General features: G+C 35.7%; 1 protein-coding gene across 1 annotated transcript in view; it reads right to left on the bottom strand.

Annotated features, from left to right (window-relative positions):
• LanA (laminin subunit alpha) overlaps positions 1 to 21,177 on the bottom strand; it is a 217,498-nt gene that overhangs the window by 56,318 nt on the left and 140,003 nt on the right. Inside the window, exons 25-32 of the mRNA XM_089095354.1 lie at positions 16,521 to 16,694; positions 13,858 to 13,988; positions 12,593 to 12,743; positions 10,562 to 10,788; positions 8,181 to 8,348; positions 5,405 to 5,567; positions 4,174 to 4,462; positions 2,688 to 2,827 (exon numbers count right to left, since the gene is read on the bottom strand). Coding sequence (XP_088951480.1) covers positions 2,688 to 2,827; positions 4,174 to 4,462; positions 5,405 to 5,567; positions 8,181 to 8,348; positions 10,562 to 10,788; positions 12,593 to 12,743; positions 13,858 to 13,988; positions 16,521 to 16,694 — 1,443 coding nt within the window. The remainder of the gene's footprint in view (positions 1 to 2,687; positions 2,828 to 4,173; positions 4,463 to 5,404; positions 5,568 to 8,180; positions 8,349 to 10,561; positions 10,789 to 12,592; positions 12,744 to 13,857; positions 13,989 to 16,520; positions 16,695 to 21,177) is intronic.

Genomic DNA, 21,177 nt, shown 5'->3' with positions numbered 1-21,177 from the left:
AGTTGCTTATATTATTAATGAAGAAAAAAAAAACAAGAAGAACTAAAATAAAATTAAGAATCAAAATCTAATATTTGAGAACTTGCTTCCCACCGCTGCTCCTTCCAGCGCAAGAGCCAACATAAAAAGATCCTTAACATTAAGTAATTAACAAAATTAACAAATATTGCCGCACGATCATAAAGTGAGCGGCAAAGCCGGTCGATCGATAGGCATAAATATGGAAAACCGAAGTCTATAATGTTTTGTCAGGATTAGAAAATAATTCACCCCCTGCTTCAAAACAAGAAAATTTCGAAAGCTTCAACATTAGAAACAACTGCGTAACCTTGCCGAAAGTAAAACCTTGGAAATAATCGATTGCGAAGTGGAACCTTACCCCTAAATGAATATTTTGGCCCTATATCCAAGGGCCGTCCTCAGAAAAACAAATGAAAATATAAAAGAGACTCGTATTAAAATTTACGAATTCACAAAAAGGAAATTCACAGTAAATAAAGTTTACATTAAGTCCTGGTTGAACTTCCCTGAACTAAGGATGTTAGAACTATTTTAAAAAGATTTAGTTTTAATGGTCGTATTTTAATGTGAGTTTCTTTTATTTTTTAATTTGTTTTACTGAGGACGGCCCTTTAATATGGGGTCGAATTATTCATTTAGGGGCTAGGTTCCACTGTTCTAAGAAACAAATTCTCTGTTGTTTCTACTTGTTGTTTGTATTTATGATGGAAAGGCAGTGTGGTCTTTGTCGCTATTTACGTAAAGAGTATATGTATCAAATACAAAAATCTTTCAACTTCATAAGATTTGGGGTGTCTTCCCCTGCATTCCTTCCTATGCAGAACTGACATCGCGCATTATTTCTTAAGTTTTATTCTTTGTAAAATCCTGAGAGCAAAAACATTCAAGCCAAGATGTCAAAAGACAATATATCAAAGACTGAGACAATATATCAAAAGGATAGCTTATGCAGAGGATCTAGAAATAAGTGTTATAATATTATGACGGTTTTATAGATTTTAAGAATCTTGAGGGCATATTGATGAATTTTAGGATTTTGATATTTCATACTGCTACACCTAGCTACGAAAAGAAAAATGTAAATTTTTAGTTTTTTTCGGAAAATAAATTCCAAGGAATTGACAAGTCTTTTTTTTCTAAATATAACAACCCTGCCTCGTTTGGAAACAATCCAAGATTACGAACCAAAATATAAAGGTATTTTATCGGTTTGCAATTATGTTGCGGAGCATCACTACTGCTTTTGTAGTTGTTTGTTTTTGTGATATGTAGCTCAGCAATAGCAATAGACGGAAATTAAAAAAAAAATTCTTGTCTAGTGATTGTTAAATGAAAAAATAAAATGTTTCTGTGAACATTGCAAGATATTCAGTAATTTTCTAGGAGAAAATAAAACTAATCCTTTTCTATAGTCTGATCAATAATATATGCAAAAAGTAACAATATAAATCACAGCATTTCTGGAGCAAAAGCTTGCATCACATCCCATTACATAACTGAAACTAAGCCAAAATTTCGTTTAATAATTATTTTAATTCCACCTTAAAAGAAAAAAAAACTCTTTTCCTTTTTCTTTCTCTTATCCTAAACACCAAAAATAATCCTCAACTTACCGACCAATAAAAAAAGGCTCCTATAGCCAAACAACCATTCAAACTTGCTTCATTCAAAAAACCTCATAACATTACTCTCAGACACACTGGAACATTCCCCCCGATACATATCAAAACACCCAAAAAATGCTAATCAAAAACATCAGAAACACGATATCTCCCTCGTTAATTATCTAAACATAAACGTAAGAATAGCCCAATAGATGTAAATTAAATCTTATAAAGGTTAACAGCTGAAAATTCGTTTTCGTATTTCTACGGTTCGAGTTAATGATACTAATTCTTCGTTCAAAAAAATAAATTACTTCTCTTTTTCCTTCCCTCATCTCGAACACCAAAAATGGTCCTCGAACTTCCTACATTCAAAAACCTCATAGCTTTACCCTCAGACACACTGGACAATTCCCCCAGATACACATAAAAAAAAGCCCACAGTCTTTTGCTCTCACCCTGGACCAATGGATGTAAATTGAACTTGGTAAAGATTAGCAGCTGGAACTTCTTTGGCACCTTTCAACGGGTTCGAGTCCACTCGAATAAAACATTGTCAATTATGGTGCTCCATAGCTGAAACTCATGGATAACAATTTCCGAAACACTTCACTAAGCCTTACCACAGGAATTCTAGTTTCCTAGCACTCATTCCCTTTCTTTATGAAAATAAATAAAAAAAAAAATGAACAGGCAAACTGTTGACAAAAACAGCGTAAAAAAAATACCAATTCGGTCCGAATATTTCAATTTCACATTAAAGATGTCTTCCAATGTACAAGTCAAAGAGAAACCGAAAAGAAATAAAGTCATATCTGACACTTCTAAATTTTATTTAAAAAATAAAACTCTTAGAAATAAGAGTTTTCAAAATAAGTTAGTTCAATACTTAGAATAATATACACATATCTTAACTAGATTCGATGGTCGACCTCAATAAATATCGATAGCCTAGCGACTAGTTTTATCAAAACACAATATTATCCTTAAGTCCAAAAACAGAGTAAATTAAACTTGGATTTACAGACTACAAGAAAGAAGAGAGAGGAAAAGAATGCTTACTCAAGCTGTCGAAGTTTGATTGGGCCTTTTCTAACATGTCAGATGTTTCTTTTACTTGTTCAGAGGACTCGAGATTCTGTGATGTGGCAGTCTTGTTCTTCTGACGAATATCGTTTGCTCCAATGAGTGTCGGGGAACCACTAAAAAGTATGAACAAATAGCATTATTAAACAAAACGAAACAAATACTAATGCAGAGAAACAATGTTTACTACTACTACTACTAACAACTCACCGCAGCACCAAGCCACCTGAGGCCAACACACCTACGCACACTACTCCTCCATCCCAATCCATTCAAAGTTTCCCTTTTTACATCCTCCCACGAAGTTCCCATTTCCTTTAAATCTTTTTTTATGACGTCCTCCCAACCCAGACGAGGACGACCTGCTTTCCGTTTAGCCCTAGACAGTTGGGCAAAAAGAACAATCTTCGGCAATCTGTCATCCTTCGTCCGCACAACATGCCCTAGCCTCCTCAATCTTTCTTTCATTATAGCCCTAGAGAGCGGTATAGAACCACATTTTTCGTACAGCCTATTGTTTGAAATACGGTAAGTCAGTTTGCTCTAATTTAAATAAATTTCCTTCTATTGTTATTATTCTGTCTTTTGAAAATGACAACCATTGTAAAGTGTATCCTAATTTATTTTTGGCTTCTGAAAATTTTCAGATTCTGTATATAAAAAATGTCATCAATAAATAGGTCCTTGACGACCTTACAAAGAAGTACCTAGTTATTCATTCAGTGTACAGGATTAAACTGATTCTTGTGATTCTAAGGCAGTGTTTCCTCTCTCCCTATATTTTCCTGGTTTCTCCAAGTTTCCTTGAAACAACATTGTGTTCCCTAATCCCCCAAAATTTAAGGATTTGAGTTTTGTGCTATCGTTCATGCATTTACGAATTTTAATTTTGGGGAGATTTTGGAGAACTAAGTTTCTTTCGGATAAATTCAGGGAAACCCCGGAAAATTTCGTTATAGTGGAAACACTACTCTAGAATCTTGTGATTTCGTGCTTGCATTGCAGTAGCGACATTCAGTTATTAGCTAGTGCTCTAAGTTTACATAGAGACCCATCTAGGTAAAGAGGCTAGGCAATAAAAAAAAAAAACTGAACAATCTACGGGTTTTCAAAAGGGCATATAAGCAATATCATAGGCAGCACTACTCAATAATAGCTAGAAATATCATTGAAACTTTTAAAGGAGCTATTTCAATTCAAAATTAAAAGTTCTGGTGCCCTTTTTAAGAGTAACAAGAGATTAGAGGGCAAGTCTACAACTTCCAGCAAGGCAAAAATAAATGTAATTATGATTTAGCCAGATAGATGATAAAACAACACTATAAGAAATTGAAAGTCTTTAAAGCTATATTTTTAGCGCTGGACAATTTTTGGGACTAATTAATTAAGAGTTATCTAAAGATAATTATACTTTAAGTCATTATTCAACTTCAGTATTCGACAAAATGTTTATTTTTCTTACCTTAATTTCTGAATAAGTAAAGAGGCATTAGTAGCCTTCTCTAAGGCAACCAAACTATGATTTCTAAGATCCTCTAGCTTATATTCTAGATCAACCTGTCTCTTTTTGAGGCGACCGGTGAAATCCGAGTCTAGTTGAGTTGGGAATACAAATTCATTTATTTTCTGTAAAAGATCTTCAGCTTCTTTAAGTTCATCTTTGGCATTTTGGGTTCTTTGTTCAAAGGTACGTGACTGAAGTTCCTGCAGCGTTGCATCTGCTTCAGCTGATGCTTGCTCTATTGCTGGTCCTAAAATTGAAGAAGAAATCAAAGAAACTAAACCATGTTACATTTTTATATTATTTTGATTGCATCTTAGTACCCATTTTTTTTACCAGTTTCGTCAATTTTTCGAGACGCCTGCCAGGGGTAATGAAATAATTCAATTTTGTCAAACATACTCCGAATATATGCCAGTCAGCATACATGACGGGAAACTATAGATATGGGCAAAAAAAGAATTTTATCGAATTAAATACCTATTTTAAATTGTTCATCATAACTAAAAGAAATTTCCAAAAGAAAAACCCAGAAAATAAAGAGGAATGTGCTTTGACTTGTGAGATTTAAATTTGACTTCTATTGCGTAAATTCCGCAATATAAATTACAACAGCATAAAAATCGAAATAAAACTTAATATTAGTAATAACAAATGGATACCATTCTTCTTAAAGAATAGAAGTTTTGGCACTTCTTTTGACTAAATAAACAAAAAAAAGCAAATAACATTCAACCAATTGAAATAATTCCGGGCCAAAAAATTTTCGCATCCTTCATGACGAAGAATCCTTTCGCAACGCACTGTTTTCCGTATTGACGGCCTCAACAGCCTTTTGACTCTCAGTCTAGCACGGACAAAGATCACATCCTTGGAAAGATTCACCAGATAGGCAAAAGGCAAAAGAAAGAATGGATGCCAAAAATTAGGTTGGTATAACAATAACAATAATTTTGACGCTAAAACAATTGTAGCTTCTAAGGAAATAGCAAAAAAAGAAAACTTAAAACAGGGTGAGGTTGTGTAGGGGTGTGCGACAGAATCTATACATGAGGTGGCTTAACACTGCAACAAATTTGTAGCCGTAATAGCACTTCGAATTAAATATGGAACTAAACTTGGTGGAGTTCAGACCAGGGGCAAGTAAAACCGCCTTAGTCTAATTAAACATACAAAATTGTTGCTTATTCACCTGCATCAGCTCCAAATCCTTCAGCAGCTATAGAAACTTCACTCACAATTTCTTCTGTCCGAAGTACTGAATCCTGAATATTTGTTTCTTCCTTTAGGATTTCATCTAGAAGACTTTTACCGTCATAAGCCATCAACTCAGCTTGTTCAGCCACGCTATCCGTCTGAAAAAAAAAATAATAGAAAGATGAAATTTCAAATGTATAAGTACAAGTGAGGTTAAAAATAGTTGCTTCTCGCAGATAGCAAGAATCATGTTGATTTCCTTAGCTGGAAGGGAAGGTACATACTTGTAGAAAACAAATGTAGTTGCCAAGTTAAAAATGTCCTGGAGCTAGAGCTTACATAATGCTATTTTTGGCCATTTTTAATAAATCACAATTTTTTTTGTAAGGCTGGTCAAATCAATACAATTTAGTAAATAAAATATACATATTCCAAGACAGTAAAAAGAACGACAATTCTTTGAATTTAGCATCCGGAATAAACCATCAATGTATATATTGTGCGGTCTTGAAAGTTTAAAAATAAGGGAGACACAAATAAATTTCAAGAATTAAATAATTGATAAGGCCAAATTCATATTTGGAAGAGAACACAGTCATCGATAATAGACGATCCTTTATTAGTCACAGAGTAAGTTGATACCCTTCAATGCTCCATGTGACCCTGGTCAACCAGAGCCCCCCACAATATCAGATCAGAAACTAAAGATACAATGTGATTTCAATAAGAAGGATTGAAATCTCCAAAATATGCCTACAGGGGTGACATGACAGGTGCAACCCTAGGAGCAACTGCTCCAGTTTCACGAAGAACCCATATAAAACAGAGGCTTCATAGATAAATTGTGATATATAACGGTAAATATGTTAGATATTTTGTTCAAATTGGAGTCATATAAGGATTTTAAATATATATGATTGCAAGGCGAAAAGTCAGACCCTTTGGGTTAGGCAACACTCCCTCGCCCTACTTTTCCCCAAAGATCTACAATCTATATCCCTGAATGCCCAAAATAAGGGCTTAGGTCAAAATCAAAACAGTCTGAGTACATATTCAGCAATGGTGTTTGATTTCCGTCTAAAACTGGTTTGAAAGGATCCAAACACGTTAAGATTGTATTTCATAGACTATAAATAGGTCACACTTTGCTGAAATCAGACATACAAGGATCTTTGATCTGCATGACTGGATGGTTTTAAGCAGGCCTGTTGTCTTGCCACCTCTTTTCTTAAGTTTTGCCAAACGGTATCCCAAGTAGAGCAACACAAGGTGTCTCAACAATCTCCGCACAAAAATTACAAACTAAGTGTTTATTAAATATTTTATCAATGATGTTAAATATCTACTAACCTTTCAAAAGGGTAATTTCGTAAAAATGGAAATTTCCTCATCATCATAGACCTTAGGATACTATAGACAATAAATAACACTAGGCCTATTATAAGCGATCTGCTTGCACCTCAGTTGGTAGAATACTCCTTCAATAGCCATTATCATCTCTGTTTACTAAAGTAGCACAACCTTTGTAGAGAGAGTATCAATACAGTCAGTCATTCAAATTCTGTCTATGGGATATCGGAATCATGTTGGAATTTTCAATACAATTTTTACCAACATTTAAGGTTGAATAATAAAGGTTATTTTTCCATGAAAGTTTCACTACCCTACCTCAAGAATAGTTTCACTAAAAAGTTTAAAAGAGAGTAAAGAGAAAGCACAGAGCCGCAAATTGCACTACAAACGAGGTCGTAAGAAATGACTAATATTCCAAGGTGACTAGAAGAGACTAGGTTATTAGAAATATGGTTTCAGCAACTTCTGTCAGATTTTAGGGAGAAAATCCTTCTTTTAAGCTCCAGCTATAGAAAAATTTTCTTGGAGCGGTTACGGTGGGACGATTAACCCTAATTTTTTTTTTCTTCGACTCTAATTTCGCAGCGGCCAATAGGAGAGTGTATTTATTCGGAATAATTTCGCAGCGGCCAATAGGAAAGTGTATTTATTCTGAATAATTTTGCAGCGGCCAATAAGAGAGTGTATTTATTCTGACTATTAAGAGCCGGCAGAAAAGTGAGCTGGAATGTTATGAAGCATTAAAGAGACAACAATCAAATGGAGATCAATCTAAACTGATGTGGGCTCTAGGACAATCTGGGATTAGAGTTAATGAGCCACCAGTTAATGAAACAGCCTTGACTGAAGCAGCCAAGGCTGGGGTATCACTGACATCCTCATAACGCACACCTGTCAAAAAGCGGGAACAAACATACGGAGTTAGGAGAGGGTGGAGCAAAATTGGCATAGAAAGGTGGGATGCAAAGAAACAAAGGAATTGATTCTACAGTTTAACTCCATGCTGACTAAAACTCTTTTAAGATTTAATAGGTCTAAGACACGAACAATTACTGAATCCATTACAGGTATTGAGAACTTTCAATGTCATCTCACCTGAATAGGAAGAGGCCTTTTCCAAGTTTGCCAAAATTGTGAGATGGCCAAGGAAACAAAACGCACCAAATAAAAGACAGTCTGGATGGGATTGGATGCACGATTTGAGGTATTTTAAAAAGTAGATGTTAAGATGGAGAATTTAGTTAGAGACGGTAATGTCCAACAGCGGGTGGAATATATAGTAAGGATGGGAAAAATAAATATTAATCTTCCATTTCCACTAATTAGGTTTTTCTTGGAATAGCAACCTGCAGCTTAAAACAATTATTATAATTATTTCATTTTGTAAATAAATATACTGAATTAAAGCAAAAATATACCCTGCTTTTAGTTGAGCGGATTGTTCTTCCCACTTCCTCTGTTCCTTCCTGAAGAGGGTCAATTATAACTGAGTTCGGGTCCAATAGTGCCACAGACTGTGCCAGTGTGTTAGCAGTTTCGTTCAATGAGAGAAGACGCTGCTTTGTGAAGTGACTCAGGGCAACATACTAAAAAAATAATAAATAAATAAATACAAAGAAAACTATACTAAAAAAACATATTTGCTGTATGCAAAAAATATATCACAGCTGAACAAGGTAAAACAGAAACAGAGAGAGTGATTAGGCAAATTATTAATCAAGAGTCATCCAAAAATAATTCTCTCTCCGATGACCTCGGGAAATAAAAGCTAAATGTATCTAAATAAGCGATTTTGGAGCACCAAAGCACCCCTTCATCAAGTGAGGAACATAGCTACACACCAAAGTATAATCACCTACGGAACAAGTACTGAAAAAAATCTCCAAAAGTGACCCCGCGTACCTCAGTGCCTCTAGACGCAAAATGCTGTACTACTTAATCGCTCCGAGCCATTATTCTCCTAAGTTGTATTGAATTGTGTAACTACGGTATTTAGTTGCCAGGTTCGCATAGGTATGGAATCGTCTCCGGAGACGCAGACAAAGGGTCACTTTTTTATGTGGAGAGTATAGGTTTTGTCAGTACTTGTTCCGTAGGTGATTATACTTTGCTACACAGGTAGGCCTATCATTAAGGAATGGGGTATTAGAGCAATGTTTTCTATGGATGTATGGGGATATTAAAATAATAAACAATTGGTGTATTTTTCGGTCACAATGTTAAAATTTTTATCACGAATGAAAGATCTTTTGAATTTTTATTACGATTTCTATAGACGAATCTTAGAGAGGGAGGCGGTCATTCCCCCGTTCCAGCTGTTTGGGCGGATGTGCTATGGGTATTTGTAATTACGTCCAATTCTTTAAATTTCATGTATATTCAGAATCTGATTCATCTTTATAAACTAAAACCAGATTTACATTGCCTTGGCAAAGTGGAGTGTTTCAGCAATCTATTGTCAGCTTCTCCCCCAAAAGTGTTGTAGGAGCAACACTTTGGCAAAAATCAGAAGAAGAGACTAAAAACATTATATGGACTTTACAGCCAGTTAACCATAAAATTATATATTTGACGTACCCTTAAATGTATCAGAAACAAATAAAATGTAGGCAAATTGGCACAAGTATTTAACCCCTTGGTTTGGTTTTTTCACTATCAATTACCTTCAAAGAGGATGTTTAGGATATCAACTCATATAACTTATCAGATTTTCACTAAAGGGTTGCGGTAATACCCCCTCAAAATTTTCCTGCCAAGGTCAAATATGAACAGAGCAACCAAAAGAGGAAATTTTAATTTTGTAAAAATTTCTAACGCCTCATTCTTGAAGATGATTCTCCTCTACTTTTACTTGCACATCCCTCTCTATAGTGAACATGAAAATGGAGAACCTCATTTCTTGAGCTTCACGAAGAAGCTCAAAACTTGAAATGTAATCTTTTCAGTTTAATTCAAATCTGCGAGGTAAAAATTATCAGAAACTAAAACATTTTCTTTTTTTTTAACTAGTTGATATTCTTAACCTGAAAAAAACTCTGCATTTTCATTTAGCGATTTGGTTTTTAAAAATCCAACATAAAGATCACTTTTTGATTAGACTGAAGGTTTCTATTTAAAATCAACATTGTCATTTATCAAGAGCTAGGAACAAGTTCACTTTCCCGTTTGCTCAGAATAAGAGAGCAAGATTAAGTCCAATCAACTTCCTCTCACTGCAAATAAATACAAGTTATCTGAATTAGTAACTGAATCACCAGCACTGCTCACATTTAAGAATAATTTAACAAAGATGGTTCTTACAGCTTAGAGTAGCGGACTATTCAAATATTTTTTATGTTTTCAGCGATTATCATCCCTTTCTCAGGCTACTTCTTTTCTCCAGTTACCCCAATTTTCTACCCTATTTCTCTTTTTGAGAAGTGTACATTTTTATTGTAGTTGGTCTATTTATTGTTTTGATATGTATAAGTTGTATTAAATTGTATATGTATAAGTTGTATTAGACTAATTCGAACGTTTATTCATGTGTACCTTTGACTTTTATTGTCACCTTACTTTCAACTTGCAAAGAAGAAAAGCCGACAAAAACATTAACGAAAAAAAAAAAGTTCTTAAGTATCTTGATCCTAGCATGATATTCTTGATCGAAAACCAGGGTATAGGTTTCAAACTGTCAAAAATACTGCATTATGGGTTTTGAATAGCTCAAGTCGTCTAACTTCTGAAATAACTAATTACGATGCTGGAAATTTGGGAGGTAACAAGTATCACACAAAAGAGCTTTGAAATAAATACTAACCCTGAATTCATCTTGAACAGGGTCAATCATTCTTCGGAGATCGTCAGTCACGTCCAACAAACTATGATGGCATGAATCGCACTCCTCACAGCCGTACTCAGGTATAAGAACCCATCTGTATGGACAGCGCTCACATTTTTCACCGATGACACCAGGTAAACATTCGCACTGTCCAGTCTGAGGATTGCAGCTCGCTCCAATTGAAAACTCCGTATTACAATTGCAGGCTGAAACATGAAACACATTTAGCAAAAAAAAAAAGAAAAAAAAAGAAGCACTTCTGAAACTGTAACCGAGAAGACCTGTCCTATGTATTCTATTGATGATCCCTCCCTGAGCCTTTCAGAAATGAGTTTGGTTCATTGCCAAAATGAACTCTATCACTAAGTTCGCTCATGATTAGTAAAAAGGTTACGAATCATCCACGATCAGGACTGACTTTAAAGCAAAGAAATCATATTTTGTTTTTAATGTTTATACAAATTTATTTTCGACATTCTTTTAAGCTAGGCCTTGAAATAAACAATCGAGGGAAAAAAATACTTCTTCTGTCTGAACTGATCTTTGCCATTTCTTTTAAGGATTATTATAGAGGGCATTGCCAACTCTGTCCCCTTTTTCCATCTTTGCTACGGCCTTGGAGGTGGATAATGATATTTTTTCTATCATTACCTTTCTATAATTCAAACTAAGAAATTTGTTTGATTTGAAACGACTAATTGATTTTGCTCTTTTATCATTATCAGATAGTTTTAGGTATAGCATGCAACTTTTGAACTTCTTTCGAGTAGAACATCTTGCCATGATCTAGCCTTGAAAGAAAAAAAACAATCAACAATAAGAAAGTTTTCTGTCAGGCAATAAATTTTGATTGTTAAGAAGCAAGCTATGCCTTGAACTTTAATATACCGGCAGATTTGTTTATAAGACCATTATTTATTAATTATGCATAAAAACGAAACAGATGAACGTGTTAGAAGAATTTCTTGAATATCATTGAAGTGTGTTCAATCTATACAATTTCTTGAAGTATGTTATCTATAGATTAAAAAAAGAACTTGCAATAGCAAAAAGAGCGATACTGGACACAATTTTATTTTTAAGGGTAGAAGTATCAAGAGAGTTGACAAACTTCGTATTTTGGAAAATCCTTTCTCATCTGACCTCTGTTGGAGCGTACATCTCAATTGTGTTAGATCCTCCTATGTAAGAAAGCTGGGTGTGATGGTTCCGATTTATGGATGCGTTACCATCTAGTTCAATTATCCCTCTGTACAAGTCATGGATTTGGCCTATTAACAAATTTAGATACCCGCTTTTTTCAGTGGCTCCTATAACCTTATCGGAACCACTCCAGAGGATCAAAACAGATCCTCAAAGGCGAATTACAACACGATCAGGTACCTTCACAACTTCTGAGTGAGAGATTTAGTATAGCGTCAATGGCTATTTTAAAAAAATATCTCCGTCACCCTCTCCCAGACGAGGTTTCTCTACATGAGTCACCGTTCACCAAGCCAATACCGCACATACGGTACGGTCAGATTACCAACAAAATGAGACAGCCCGCCTGACAACTTGAGGAACAGCTACGCAAGAAGTTACAGCTCCATTTGGAACGGTTTCACAATAGCTGAAACCCATCTCTTAGTTCCTTTAAAAAGAAGTTCAACAGAAACAACATTAGGGACAATGTCTAGGTGAATCGTTGACTAGTAGCACATAAGACCTTTAATTTTTAGCGCAATGACAATTTTAATAAAAGAAAAAAAACAAAGAGTAAATTTGATATGATACGAACTAAAAATACATCTGAGCTTCTACTTCTAACCACACAGTTAGCAGCAAACCTCAATTTTTGATCAATTTAAAGGCTGCTTGGGATCTGGAGATTCAAAAGATTTAACCGAAAAGTGAAAAACCTATTCTCAAATATCGCAAAAATATCAAAATAAATACAATTTTATGTTAATGATTCAAGATAAGAAAAAATCAATTAGTTACACAGAGGATACAAGACGTAATACTTACAAACACACCCTTCAGGGCCGTAGTTCCAATAGCCAGCAGCACAACGCTCACAATTCTTGCCTATCACACCAGGCTTGCATTGGCACTGACCAGTTATATCATCACATTGTGAGCTTTCAGATGCAATGCCACAGTCACAAGGTCGACATCCCTAAAAAATGTCACCAAAATTAATGAAGTCAGCATCCACAGGTATCCTACGAGGAGGGGACAGGACGTATCCCCTACGAGGATGGTACCCTCCAATGAAATTCGAACAGAAAAACAACTTGCTTTGTCACTGCTTGAAGTTACAATTGTCTAAATAAATAATACATTAATCAAAACTTTTTAAAATATAAATATACAGTTATTTGCTGTCATAATTAGTGTTGTTCCGAAATAAAGGAAAAAATAAAAGGAGGAGCCATAAACAGACGATTAATTAATAGAGAACAACAATTACATGATATGGGCGTAAGTATTTTTTAGCCCCTGGAAGCAATTTCAGTTTTTGCCCCCCCCTCCTACAACACAAGCAAGTCTATGTTTAAGACATACATATCGCATATATTTTATAAATGGCACTTTAATTGATGCTATGCCATAGGCGAGTGTGCCATAGGTAAGAAAAGTAAAAGCTATGATAAAATATTTTAATAAATTTGAACTTCATGGGAGGCAGTTAAGTGCAAAGATCTGAATAGAGTGGGTCGAGGAGGATTGCATGCTCCTTCTTAGAGCTGTGTCCACCTCAGGAGCCTGGTGTTGCGATGAGTTGTCAATAGTAATAAGAACAGTACAAGAAGTGTGTGTTTTGGAGATGCGACCTCTTTTTTATAGCCTGGTAAATTCTAATTTTCATTTTTGCCTGCAGAATTCGCAATAAAAGTGCGTAACCCACCACCCATTCGCCCGAAGTATAAATTACGCAAGTTAGCTGGAACAGCTTCCCGCCAGAGAATTTTAGAGGAAGAGATTCTTAATAGAAGTAAAATATTGTAAGAAAATGTTGAAATATATGGATATAACACATTCTAATGTTGAAATATATGGAAAAATATCTTTAGCGGTAACAATAGGTAGTGGAGTTTGGTTACAGATTATGGACTTGAATAAGATAAAATTCATTTTTGTTTATTTTCAAAAGATTGCAAAAGGCGGCCATTTTCCCTTTTGATAAAGAATAAAAAAAAATCACTGAATGTAGTAGCTTTTCCAACAGACTGCGTGTCAACAAAACTATTTTTTTAAAGATCTAATTTTATAAATTATATTGGGCTTACTTCGCAGGAGCTGAGTCCATAATGATCAGGCGAACATCGCTCACATTTTCCCCCCTCTACATTTGGCTTACATCTGCATTCACCTGAGTAATGGTCACATTCTTCTGTACCACAAGTATCACATTCACAGGCTGCAAGAACATAAAGATTTTCGTACAATTAAATAAGACCTATTGTTTTAGCAATTTTCCTGAAATAATATATTTAAAATATCTATACACAATACAAATTATACAAGCTATCCCTGAAATTGCTTTATCAAATTACAATTTGAAATTTAATTATTTGTTAAAGTTTTTAAATGTAAATGCCTTGAAACTCAAAGGTCGTCTCAAACAGGTCGTCTTTGTAAATTATGTGTAAATAAAATTATGCTCTTGGAAAAAAAAATAAGAAAAAAAAACAAAAAAAACAACGTCGTCTAGAACGATTTGAGGAACTAGCACCCTTTTTTGGCGTTTCTACAGCAGGCACTTATAGACGACAAGTTGACTTTTTTGTCTTTTCTCTTTTTAATTAGAGAAACTAGCATTTATTTACAAGTAGTATTTCATGTTACAGTATAAAAAAAGCATTATAGTTATCACTAACCATAAATTTATTATTAGTAAGTATAAAGTATTATTACAAGTACTAATTGCGAAGCATCAAATATGAGAACGTAAGGATGCCCATAAAAGATAATTATATCGGTTAAGCCAGCAATAAACATGTTAAATGAGATTGAGCGAGCTTAGAGCTTCTAAAATAAGTATCTTCGTAAACACACTATTAAAACATTGTTTTTGCTTAGTCAAACACTCAAGCTTTAAAAATTCAGCACAAAAATAAAGTTAAGTAACATTAGAAAGGAGCGGTAGCCCTTTTAAAAATCGACATCCAAAGTTTCTAGGTCTAAAGCACAGTTCATATATTATCCAGTATGATCATTCTCTATCTCACCCATTATAAAAACCCGGACCGGGGTGCGAGTGCTCCGGAGAACGTTTAGGCAGATATAAACATGTTAGACATGCTAGACAGGTTAGTCTGTTTCCGACTGTTTCCATCAAAGTGCATTGAAACAAACGGAAATAAAGCTAATGCAGAAACAAGCGAGACAAGCTAAGGCAGAAATAAGTGGGAGGAGCTTTTTGTTCACGAAGACCAGAAATGATCTGCGATAAGCTTACTGGTATATTCTGTCTACTGTGGTCTAAAGCTAGCGTAAAAAAAGGTCTACAGCTGAAAAAACTTAGTGTCCTTTTCAGGTTGAAGACACTGCCTTATCACCCCTTGAAACCCTCACTTGGGAATATAATCCAACACAATTTTGAAGCTTCTGGTGTATGGGTTGTTTCTTATTATTCGACAAATAATATTTTGGATACAATGTTTAGGTACTTTTATTGTACATGAGTTAATGAGAATTGTAAAAACAGAAATAGAACAATACAGTTATAGATAGCATAGTATGATACAATCGTTTTATTGAACAATGATGTTATAAAAAATGGCCGAAAATATTAAAAGACGTAATGCAAAATCAAATATTCAAGGACAAGTTATTAGATACGCGTAGTTTTTGTTTAGGCTTGGGCATATCAAACAATCAAATTCTCCAAAAAAAGAAAAACCTTTTCCCAGTCAAGGGTGTATCCATAATTTTTGTTGGGCGGGGGGGGGGCAAAAAAATTCAAAAACACATCACTAATTTGTTTGTATCTATCTTTGTTCCGTTTTTACGAAACAGGCAAAATTTTGGGGGGGGGGGTGGGAGTCAAGCCCGGTAGCCCCTGCTAGATGAAGTCTTCGTCTCAATGTTCTTCTTCTTATAATAGAGAATGTATTTACAAAAGGCAAAAGAAAAACTAAATTTGACGCTGGAAAAGTTTGTTTACTTGAAAGAAAAAAAAAACAGAATAAACACCTTGTATTGTCTTTTTTTTACATACACATTGATATCATCAGTTAGAAGTATAAAAAATGATTAAATGGGCTTTTGATGTACCAAATCATTTATTATTTCAGCAAATCCATGTAGACCACCATCTCATTCTTTGTTTTCTCGTTTTTGGAAAACATGCAACGATGAACACTAAGCCACTTCAGTAAATGTATATTCCTTCCAAGCAGATGTGGTAAGAAAATAATGGAGCTATCGTATACCAAACATATTTTAAAAGTAACACTGGTCTAAAAACCACACATTAAGCATATCCAATCCGTCATATTATTTATATATGATAACCCAATCATAATAATATTATTTTAGATTCGTCAGGTTATCACTAGATAACCACAATTTGATTTTATTATTTTTTGAAAACAGCCAAAAAAGTTAAATTTTTAGTTTTAATCATGGAAGGGCTTATTATTTCTATTTGAAAATATTTACTTAACTTTGGTTACTTTATGTTAGCTATCCAAGTTATCTTAATTACACAGTTATCATAAAACAAAGCATAATCCAAAGAATGGCTTTGCTTAAAGTGCAATTTTAAAATCGTTAGAGCCCCTTTTGACATCATTGAAAAATTTATTTTTTCAGTTATGAAACTTTTGAAAAAGGCGTGCCATATAACGATATTATATATATTACATTATATACAAATAATTACAAGATATCATAATGCCTAATTTTCCCGATGAAGATACAACTTTTAATAGGCAAATATGCTTACATTGACAATCCTTCCTGTAGATAGCATCTCCATAATATCCTGGTTGGCATATAGAGCAGCCTTCACCGTAACTATTGCCAAGGCATTTTAAGCATTCTCCTGTAACTGAATCACAAGAGTCGGGGTCTGAAGGGTCAATATTTCCTGAACAATTGCATGGTTTGCAAAAGTCACCTGAAACGAAAATTCAAAAAATTAATCTATATGTTTAAGAAATGTGCACTGTAATTACTAGCCTACTGAATTGGTGAGAAATGCTCTTGTCCTTATCTTTTCAAAACCGTTTAATCAGATAACATTTTTCTAGTTCGACTCCTACTACTACTACTAACATCTCACTGCAAAACCAAGCCGTCCGAGGCCACAGCAGCTGCACACGCTCCTCCTCCACCTTAATCTATTTAGAACTTCACTCTTTATCCCCTCCCATGAACTTCCAATTTCGTTTAAATCCCTCCTTATTATCTCTTCCCACCCATTGTCGTCACCATTAGGGGACGACAACTGCTTTTCAAAAAGCACGATCTTTGGCAATCCGTCAAATTTCATCCGTAAAAGGTGGTCTAGTAATTCTTTAATTGCAGCCCAAGAAAGTGGAATCAAACCCCACTTTTGTACAGTTTCAGCAGGAAAAACTTGTTTGTTTGTATAATTTCTGATCGTTTTTCAAACAATACCGGTAAATCAGGCTCCCTCTTTATGAAAAATTCCCTCTCCTCATGGGAAGCTTCTTCATGAAAAATTTTTCCCACGTAAAATACACCCCTTCACCGGTGAAATTTCCTTCAGACAATTCCATCTTCAATGAAAAATATCATACGTGAACAATGGGTAAATTTTTTAACTTACAGCCCTTTCGTCAGGATCTGTGGGGGGTCATATTATCCCTAAAGGCATAGTTATTGAATCCTTCAACTATACTGAACAAAATGGCTTTCTCAAAATTTTGATCAGACGAATTTGGAGAAAAAAGGAGCGTGGGAGGAGGGCTATCTGCGCTCCAGTCTTTTTGATCACTTAAAAAGGGCACTAAAACTTCTGATTTTCGACTAAATGAGCCCTCTCCCAATCTTCTAGGATCATTGGTTCGATACAATCACCCGGGGAAACATACAAAAAAAAACACAACAAGCATCCGTGATATTTCTTCCCACAAAAAACGCAAAATTAAGATCATTTGATGTTTTGGGGGTGTTTCACCCCTTTTTCAAAAAATTGAGCAAATTTTCTCAGGCCCGTAGCTTTTGATGGGTAACATTAAACTTAGATTTTTGGTTACTATCGAGACGCGTCGCTCCTTAGTTACAGTTCGCTACCACGAACTGTTTGAAAAATCAGGGGACAACTGCGTTTGAACCGGTGATTCATCTCTCAATCTTCAGCCGAATGGTCTACCACTAACCTATAAGGTCAATATACATTTCAATAACAAATAGGCTACTAAAAGTAAACAATACGGGCAAATTTCACAACTAATAGCCCTTTCCCCAGGAGCTCTGGCAGGCCATGTTATACCCAAAGGCACAGTTATTTGATCTTTCAACAATGTTGAACAAAATGGCTATATCAAAACTTTGATCGGATGAATTTTGGGGAAAAGGGGTGTAAGAGGGGGGCTAGCTGGCCTTCGATCTTTTTGGTCATTTAAAAAGGGAACTAGAACTTTTAATTTCTGTTCGAATGAACCCTTTCTCGATATTCTAGGACCAGTGGTTCGATGCGATCACCCTGGGAAAATAAACAACAAATAAACACGCATCCGTGATCACACTCATCACACCGATGTAAAACAAATCACTATTTGCTAGAAGGTACTAAATCAGTAGCACATTTGGACCATATAATTTTCTAATGACTGAATAATAAGGAAAACACTATTTAATAAGTTTTCCCGATAGAAGATTTCTTTATGAGTAACTTTAGATTTCCTGACATTATTCCCAACATCTCCAGCCATAATATTAAGCAAAATCAAATGTACAGATCAAGTTTGTCTATATTATCACAAATAAAAATTTGTCATTAGCAAAGGTATACCTTTCCTGTACTTCTTTAGAATTCTGATTTACCTTTCTGGTCCTTAAATGTCCTACCTAATTTTTATATAATTCTCACTATACGGAAGATAATAATTGAATTCATTTGCTTACTGTAATCATAGATACTCCTCGGAGTTTTCCTCGATAAGATTTTGGCTCTATTCTGGGTAAAATGCTAGAATGCGGCAATTTAAATCCATAATATCAATCAAGATTACACCCCTTTTTGGGGGAGTTTTATCCCTATTTCTAGAATTTTACAAACTTATATGTGCTAACAGGAAAGATGAGCAACTTCAAAATGAACTCATTAGGCATTTTTGGGATTAGTACGAATATAAGTAATAGTGACTGTTTAATCACTTGGTTAGACAGCTGTGTAAATAAAGAGGCTAGGCCTTGCAGGATTTGGTAAAGGTCTAGATTGAGGGCTAGGCTATCAAGAAGGAAACATGTTAGGGAAACAATTCTTACTTCGTGATATGCGGAGTGGTTATGACTGACACATTTTGATGGCGGTTCCACTATGCCCCCTCCCCCTGATGTGTAAATGTACCCTATAGCCCATATTATATATCCAATATTTTCTTGATGTACATCAATGACATTTTCAATCATGTAGATAATAATATGCATTTGTTTGCTGATGTTGCCAAACTGTCCGGCATTGCAAATCCACAGACTATTCAACATGACATAGACAGGCTACAGGATTGGACTCAAGACTGGCTCCTTCAATTCAATACAATCGAATGCTGTATTTTGCACCTTGGACCTAACAACCCAATGGCTTTCTACTCAATTTACAATCCCATCACAAAAACAAGGGAGCATCTAGAGAAAAGAGAAGAAGAAAGGGACCTGTGTGTCATCATCAACGACAAGTTGAAGTTCCACAGCCACATTCAGCATGTTGTTTCTCGTGGAAATTCCAGTCTTGGCCTATTAAAACAGACCATCAGTAGCCGACAGGCAACAATATTCATAAAATTATATAAAGCTCTTGTCAGACCCCATCTCGATTTTGGCATGTGCCTTGCAGGTTCTTCTTATCGGTAAAATGTAAGGCTCATCGAAAATGTTCAGAGGCGAGCAACAAAGTGCGTGAAAAGCCTAAAATCAACTTCATATGAGGACCGCCTCAAGTAACTTAAGCTACCTACCCTCGTCTACAGACGCATGCGTAGCGATATGATGCTGACTTACAAACTTCGAGAAGAAAACTCTACCATCTTTAGCAGCAGTCATAGCACAAGCCATCATTACACAAGAGGACACTCCAAGAAGCTGCCTAAGTTAAGCTAAAGATCGAGAACCCGTCAAATGTATTTCTCAAGAAGAGTCATAAACCATTGGAATCAATTGAAGGACTCAACTGTCAGCGCTCCCTCCATCCAGTCTTTCAAATGCCACCTTGACAAGGAGTGGGAGAAGAAGCAGTGGAGGTTCAATTGGGAGTCGTCAACTCAAGAGCACTACAGGTCCGGAGGACCTAAAAGCTCTCAAATGGATTAAGGTGATTAAGGTAAGGTGAATACACATCACCACCCATCTCTCTTGTTTTTCTCGTTCTTGTTTTGTCACAGTTAATTTAATTTACAGGCAAGCCTGCTCATTTTGAAACAAGAGAGACACATTGGAAGAAGGCGTGACAAATATTAAATTTGGGCAGTATATTTGCACAGTGGGGAGGGGGATTGGGGGTAGAGCATGGTGGAGCTGCAATCGAGGTATGTTAACTACAATTTTTCTGCGAGTTCTGAAATAAAAGTCGTTTTATTGATAGGATTGAGATAACGGGGTTGAAATAATAGGATTGAGATGATAGATTTAGGATTGACAGAAGATTTAGGTTTGACATAGCAGATTTAGGCTTGACATATTAAATTTAGGCTTGTTACGGTAGATTTATGAGTCTACTGCTCAGTAGGGGCCTCCCCAAAGCCGCTCAGCGCGTCTCCAGGATGGCGATAGGGGAACTCCCAACAGATATGTAGGGTACATCCATAGGAGGCAGGGACCAAGGGGGACCTTTCCCCTGGGGGTCCATAATAGAAACTGGGGCACCCTCACCCGGGGCCGTAAATACAAGTGGAGGAAAAAATCCCCTCAAATGTACAATCAGCAGAGCCCAGTGGTGTGTGCACACTTCCCGTGAGCTAAAAATCTTCTCCCAGCGATGGGTTAAATTGCACGGTGACGCAGAACGCCATCGTGGGAGGACCCTCTATAGGAGGAAAACTGCGGCAGGGCGTATAATCCAGATCTATGGATAACGGCCTCTGCAAAGGGCTGCCTCAACCTTTTCGGGGTACTTGCAAGAATGGGGACCTTGCAGTCAGCTCTATTCTCACTTGAGGAGGGGCGCCCCTCGAGGAAATTATAGCCTTGTAAACGACATACCATTCGCACGGAATTCTGATTAATGGATAATTCTTCTGGGCTTGGTCTGTTTTGGCAGGCAATTTCGGGCTGAAAAACCTCTTCTTAGCTAATTTATCTACTATGGGTTGCCTCTCCGTAGTAGCATAATATTTATAGGCATGAATGTATAATGAGTCGGAGGTAATAGGTTTGAGACTGTCTGTGCAGGAGTTCGACTCTTGTTGATAGGAGAG

The sequence above is a fragment of the Artemia sp. Qi Xiang Cuo genome, chromosome 10 (assembly GCF_049724085.1).
Source record: "Artemia sp. Qi Xiang Cuo chromosome 10, ASM4972408v1, whole genome shotgun sequence".
In the NCBI taxonomy this organism is placed as follows: domain Eukaryota; kingdom Metazoa; phylum Arthropoda; class Branchiopoda; order Anostraca; family Artemiidae; genus Artemia; species Artemia sp. Qi Xiang Cuo.
The sequence above is the reverse complement of the archived record's forward strand: the minus strand, read 5'-3'. Positions and strand labels throughout refer to the sequence as shown.